Raw genomic sequence first — 7,354 nt, 5'->3', positions numbered from 1 at the left:
ATAAAGCAGCTGCCAGAGAATTCAACATTAATGAATGAATGGAGCAGAAGTAAAGGAAGCAAGAAGAATGAGTTAAGTTTGACTTATGTTTTGTTTTGCTTAATGCGCCTTATAATCCGGTGTGCCTTATAGTCCGAAAAATACGATAACTTCTACCTTCTTTTAGCATGTGCAGAAGTCCAACTTTTTGTGTGATATTTAGCATCTTCCTCTGCCTTTTGGGTGCTACCGCAGGTGCCTTTGACGGTGCAAAACGTTTCGTCGACAAAGTGTTTGTTGGGGAGAAAACTTGCAAACATACAGTACAGCAATTCAGAGTCACACTGCTAGCGATCGAAGATTTATGTACATTTGACAAGCATTCTGAACGCATTCTGTACTGTACAGGAGACACAGCACGGAGGAGATTGATTGATCTACAGCTGATCAGGACGCAGGACACAATGCTCTGTTTAAAAAAAAAAAAAGCATGCAAAATTGCACAAAAAAAAATCCGCCAAACAGCGAGGCTGCGAAAAGTGAACGGCGTTATAGCGAGGGACCACTGTACAGGCAAACCACCTCAATGAGGGGGACTCAAATTAGTCAAAAAAATAAATACATAAAATAAAATAATAATAAAAACTAGAAAATGCATTTTCTGAAGAATCTGCTGTGTGAATGCTGATAGCTGAATGTTTTTAGCTGAAATGAAATATTTGCTGAATCTTAAGTTGAAAATGTTGAATGAGCTGAAAAATACAGAATTTTTCACCTGAAAACAAAAGTGCAGAACTGTTGAAAGCTGATGTTCACACAGGAGTTGAAAAGTAGCTGAACATGTTTAAAATCTATATTTGAAAAAGCTGACTAATGACTAAAGAAAATTCAGAGTCAGAAAACATCTGAATGAATATAAAAATTCATATTATTTTAATCACTAAAAAGTGGGGTCTTTTCTGCTATTGAGATAAACTCCTGACTGAAAATACCATGTATTTCAATGGGTCAGCTAGAAGGTTATCCCTCTACTTGGATCCACACAGTTTAAAAAGTTTAGATCTCTGAGCTTTGGAAGACACACTGTTGGAAAGAGAACAACGATGGCTACGTTTTGAGCGTTTAATGATAGCTGTAGAGCAAACACTGTGCACACAGCAGCAGTTGAAACAGAAGTTTTTAAGATTAATCTTGGCAGAGTGACAGAGAGCTCATTAAGCAGGCGGTGTGAGCCTGGATGCTATAGCAACTCCAGCCAGTGGCAACACACACACACACACACACACACACACACACACACACACACACACACACACACACACACACACACACACACACACACACACACACGTGCCTCTCTTCTGCTGCTTCAAATAAACAGAAACGTGACCCCGAAACAAATGCTTCTGAAGAAAAAACTACAAGTTGTATAGACAAAATGCTTTCACCGTGAGTGTTCCGTTATTTGAGGTTATGGATGTTATTTGACTGGAGGCATAACTCACAGACACACGAGACGCGCCATTACTCCATGAGTGTCCTTTATTATTTTCCATCCCCCCCTACAACAACAACCCAGCAGAAACGTTCCTACCACTTAACATTTACCTGATACTACATCCCCCCTACTAAATAGGATGTGATGCTGGAATATAACCAAGAAAACAGATTAGACCCGCACGCTTTAAAGTATACTATTACTATGTCCTTGTGCTTTATCTGGTAACAGCTTGTTTACTGAACTCGCTTGGTTTCAAACCAGACTACTCAGAATGTCCAAAAATAAACTCTCAAAGTATACAACTCTGAACACTAAGCATAAGTGCACATTTCTGAACTATTCAGTGCAGCTACAAACAACATGTTTAAACAGTGCAACCATTTGCTTTATTTCTCATTGTCTCTATGAGGGATGGGGTAGACTACCCAGCCCTCAGCCTGAGTGTGGGGATTATTCTGCCCCAGTGCTCACTCAGTTCCAAGCCCTATGAGCAAACATAGTCTTTTAGGTATGCTGGAGGCCTCCTAGACCTGGGTTGGATTTGGCTCCCAGCTTCAGGAGTCTGCTGGCTGGCCTCCTGTGAGATAGTGTCTGGAACCGACACAATCTGTGCAGCTGGAACAGAGTTCTCAGGTGAAGCCTCTGGTGGATCGCCAGAAATCTCTGGTGCCCCAGGTGTCCATGTAAGATGGTAACGGTTTCTTCTCAGTGTGCCCTTTGCTGTCTCGATGATGTAGGACCTCGGTGAGCCTGCCATGGACACGACTGTCCCTCTAGTATCCATGTCTGAGACCCACACTTTGTCTCCAGGATTGAGCTGTAGCATATCATGTGCTCTGTGTCTGCGGTTGTAGTTTTGTCTTTGCTTTTGTCTGTACGATTGTTCTATAGCTTTGAGCTTGTCTGTGTCCGTACCTCTTGGATGTAGCTGTGATGGGATGACAGGAATAGTTGTCCTTATCCGTCTACCCATGAGAAGCTCCGTTGGGCTGTAGCCATTTGCCAATGGAGTGGCCCGGTATGCCATAAGGGCGAGATAGGGATCGCCAGACTTTTTAAGAAGACTTTTGATGGTCCTGACTGCCCTCTCGGCCTCCCCATTGCTCTGAGGGAAGTGGGGACTGGATGTCTCATGGCTAAAACCCCATTCTTGTGCAAATCTTTTGAAGGAATCAGACGAAAACTGAGGTCCATTATCAGAGCGAACCCGCTCTGGTATGCCATGACGTGCACTGCCTCTGATGTTGTAGATGTCAGTTTGGCAACTTCGAAGAATCTGGAAAAGTAATCCACAATGACCAGGTACTGTTTATTCTCTATCTGGAACAGATCAGTTCCCACCATGGCCCACGGTCTTTGTGGGAACTCGGTAGGTAGCATGGTTTCTTTGTGGTTAGTCCGCTCACGGCAGCAAGTGTCACAGGTCCCAATCACTTTTATCAGCTCACTGCTGAGGCCTGGCCACCAAACAGATTGTTTAGCTCTCTCTCTGCATTTCGTTATTCCAAGGTGTCCCTCATGTAGTTTAGACAGAATGTCTGCTCTGAGCGATGTGGGAATCACTATTCTGCTCCCATAAAGAAGCAAACCATTGTGGACTGTGAGGTCACCTGAAAATGGCAGATAAGGCTGGAAAACCCTTCCGATGGAGTACTTATCTGGCCATCCTTCCACACAGAACTTCTTCAGCTGGCTTAGAATGCTGTCATTGTCCTGATGTGTCTGGATTTCTCTGAGTCGTGGCTCTGTGGCTGGCAGGCTTGCTATGACGGACTCCACATACAAGTTGATTTCTTCCTCCGGCAAACCCTCAGTTGTGTCACATACAGGAGCTCTGGACAGTACATCTGCTGTTGCAATGTCTCTACCAGGAACATGAGATATGGTATAAGAGAACCTCATCAATCGCATGCGTAGACGTTGTATACGAGGTGGAAGCTCGTCCAGGCCCTTGGAGCCAAGCAACGAGACCAGAGGTTTGTGGTCTGTTTCAATGTGGAATGTTTTCCCAATTAGGAACTCTGCAAACCTCTCACAGGCCCATGTTGAAGCGAGGGCCTCCTTCTCAATTTGAGCATATCGCTGCTCTGTCGCGCTGAGAGCTTTTGAAGCGTATGCTACTGGTTTCCACCCTAGATCGGCGTGCCGCTGGAGAAGCACTGCTCCCAAGCCATACGAAGATGAATCAGCTGATACGCACGTTTCAGCATTTGGATCATACAGAGCAAGCCCTGGGGGTGTTGTCAGTTCTTTTTTGATGCCGTCGAAAGCCTGCTGCTGCTGTGGCCCCCATGACCACAGGTTGGACTTCTTCAGTAGATCTCTTAGGGGGCGCGTTTTTTCCGCCAGGTGAGGAAGAAACTTTCCTAGGTGATTCACCATGCCCAGGAAGCGTCTCACCTCACTTATGTTGCTGGGCTCATCCATGGAACTCACGGCATGCGTCTTGTCAGGATCTGCGCTAACCCCCGATGCCTCAATGACCTGCCCCAGGAACTTTATCCTGTTCTTGGAGAACTCACACTTGTCGTTCAATGTTACTCCAGCCTCCTGCAGTCGAACCAGTGCTTTTCGAAGTCTCTCATCATGCTCTGCTTGTGACGTCCCCCAGATGAGCACATCATCCATCTGGCAGAGGACTCCTTCTAAACCCTCAAGAATGCGTGCCATCCGTTTCTGGAAGTGTTCTGGGGCTGATGAGATTCCAAAGCACAGACGATTGTAACAATACCGACCAAAAGGTGTAATAAAGGTCGTGAGCAAAGAAGAGTCCCTGGATAAGGGAATCTGCCAAAATCCTGCATTGGCATCCAGCTTTGAAAACACTTTTGCTCCTGCAAGCTGTCCTAGTGTGTGTTCTACTGAAGGGAGTGGATGCTTCTCTCTCATGACATATTTGTTTAGTTCAGTGAGATCGCTGCATATTCTCACTTTGCCTGTGCGCTTAGGAACCACCACCATAGGCGCGCACCAATCAGTGGGCTCCTCCACCTTGGAAATGACACCCTGCTGCTCCATCCTGTTCAGCTCTTCTTTAACCTTTGGTAAGAGTGGAAGAGAGATTCGCCTAGGGGTCGAGAGGGAAAACGGCTGTGCCTCTGGTTTCAGAACAATATTGTACTCCCCCTCCATTTTGCCTAAGCCGTTGAAAAGCTTGGGGAATTCTTGTTTGACAGCGTCAATAGAGTCTAAGCTAATATGATTAACTCTAGCAACCAGCTGTAGTGCCACTGCAGCATGCCCGCTCAGCAGCGGTGTGCATAAACCCTTTACGACATAAATGTCTTCTTTGGTTTTGTGGTTGTTCTTGCTGAGAGTGGCTGTGAACATGCCTTTTACCTTCAGACGTGTTCCTCCTGGGCCCTGCAGAACCCTTTTGGGCTTATCCAATCTCCCCAACTGATGCTGTGTGTAGAAAGTCTCTGGGACTGCTGTGACATCCGCTCCGGTGTCGATTTTAAAGAATGTGTTGCATTTGTCCACATGTATCTCTGTTACCCATGGACTCTCTTTGGTGTCCGCAGAGAGGGAACCCAAGAAAGCGACCTCATCATCTGTATCGCTGTTCTCTGAAACTGTTGCAGCATTGACTTCACACAGTTTTTTGTTTCTGCACATCCTGGCAAAATGTCCTTTTTTCTTACAGTAATTACATGCGGCTTCCCTCGCAGGGCATTGTTGAAGATTGTGACCTTTTATGTCTCCACATCTTCTGCATTGTGTCTTTTTTTCTTTCTGTGTTTTGGCGGTTTGTTTATGTAGCGGTGTCAGCTGCTTGGGACGTGCCCCTTCTTGCCGTTTAGCATGGACGCGGTTCAGTTGTGAGTTGGTAATATCCATTTTAAAGTTAGTGCTTAGCATCTCTTGTTGCTTCTTTACAAGCTCACTTTGTCGGGCTCTGTTAAGCGCTTTCTCTAGCGTTAGTTCTGGATCCATTTGTAGCTGTTCTGACAATCGTTTGTCTTTCAGACCCACGACAAATCTGTCTCGCACCATTTCGTCATGCAAAGTCCCGTATCCACAATGTTCTGCCAGACAATGCAGTGCAGTATGGAAGTTGTCAACTGACTCACCCGTCTCTTGTTGGCGCTGGTTAAACTTCGCTCGCTCAAATATGATGTTTCTTCGGGCTACGAAGTGAGCATCCAACCTCCTTTTAACGGTCTCATAATCGCTCGCCTCTTCGGGAGTCAGGTGCAGGGATACCAATATGTCCTCTGCCTCCTCGCCCATAGTGTAGATAAGGGCGTTCACTTGATTTTCGTCCGCTTGCGTCTCCAATCCAGACGCGATGCGAAATCTGTCAAAACGCTTTATCCATTTGGTCCAGTCGTCGGACCTAAAAGTGAACTTCTCCGGCGGGGTGACTTGAAACTGACTCATGACGCCACGTCTCTATTCGCGCAGCTCCTCTATGGCCGACCTTTAACCTGGCACCGACGCCGAAACCTTTCACTTATGCCCAACTAACGTTTCCAATTGTCTTCTGACACCATGTTCCGTTATTTGAGGTTATGGATGTTATTTGACTGGAGGCATAACTCACAGACACACGAGACGCGCCATTACTCCATGAGTGTCCTTTATTATTTTCCATCCCCCCCTACAACAACAACCCAGCAGAAACGTTCCTACCACTTAACATTTACCTGATACTACAGTGAGTACCAGTAATGTCCAGTCTACAGAATTCTCAGTTTTCATGCTTGTGGAGTTTATAATGTGGACGTGGTGACAGTGTAAAGACAGCCTGTACTTCTGATTTTCAGACAACTTTTTGGAGCCATTTTAACATTGGACTCTATGGAAGAGTTACATGGAGGAGGCTGTGTATTGGTGGCATTTATGAAAGAACCATAACATCTACTACAATAACAATAACATTGGATGAAAGAGGGCAACGATGGCTACGTTTTGAGGGTAAAATGATGACTGTAGATCAAACGCTGTGGACACAGCAGCAGTTTAAAGAGAAGATTTTAAGATAAAATTTTTCCCTGCTCCCACTCTAGCAGTTGACTTTTCTCACTCTAACCGTTAATATTCCGTCCCATATACACCCATTATAAATTCTGAAATGGGTGAAAAAAGCACGAAACGTAAACTGGAACTGAAGAAAAGGTATAAAAGATATTGAAAAGATAAATACAAGCTGAAAAGTTCAATGTCTTGACTCCATTTTAAAGTTTTTGAATGGTGTCTCTAGGTCAACATATGTGGAAGTATAGTTATAGTTAGAGTTGAAAGAGGAGTAAGTTGAATGAGAATTTGAAGATCCTCCCTTTGAATTACATGGAAATTTTTTGTTGAATAAAGTTGAATAATTAAAAAAAAAACATAAAAATGAGAAAAATACAAGCACACATCTCCAAAAGAAGAGAAATCTAATGGTGCTTGAATGGTTTTTCTAAGTTGAATGGTGATCAGTGTTGGTCAAGTTACTTGAAAAAAGTAATCAGTAACTAATTACTGATTACTTCCCCAAAAAAGAAATCCCGTTACTTTACTGATTACTTATTTTCAAAAGTAATTAATTACTTAGTTACTTTTTAAAAACATGATTTACAACCTGAATAGGTAATAAAGCGATAGCTCTTTCAGTCCAATTCTACTTTTTCTACATAATCCATCATACAAAATGTAATCAAATGGAAAGGTCCCTTTTTAAAACTTGTTTTATTAGTTTTAATCTTTTCACTTTATGCATCAAGCATAAATTTAATTATATGCAACATTCTCTGACTGGAAGATATTTCTTTAATATTTAAACCTATTTTCTGCACATTCCAGCACATAATTTTTTTATTTTTTTTGTGTTTACACTCACTCTTTCAAATAGATGCAAGTAAAACACAGCAGAAAATAAATAAAATC

At 43.5% G+C, this 7,354-nt stretch overlaps 1 protein-coding gene across 1 annotated transcript; it reads right to left on the bottom strand.

Moving 5' to 3' along the window:
* Positions 1–1,439: 1,439 nt before the first annotated feature.
* Positions 1,440–6,341, bottom strand: LOC113007090 (uncharacterized protein K02A2.6-like). The gene has a single exon (XM_026143486.1). It carries the CDS (start codon positions 5,861–5,863, stop codon positions 2,438–2,440), a length of 3,426 nt encoding a protein of 1,141 aa, XP_025999271.1. The 5' UTR covers positions 5,864–6,341; the 3' UTR covers positions 1,440–2,437.
* Positions 6,342–7,354: the final 1,013 nt, after the last annotated feature.

This window comes from Astatotilapia calliptera, chromosome 15 (genome assembly GCF_900246225.1).
Source record: "Astatotilapia calliptera chromosome 15, fAstCal1.2, whole genome shotgun sequence".
Classification (NCBI taxonomy): domain Eukaryota; kingdom Metazoa; phylum Chordata; class Actinopteri; order Cichliformes; family Cichlidae; genus Astatotilapia; species Astatotilapia calliptera.
This window is presented reverse-complemented; position numbering and strand designations above follow the sequence as displayed.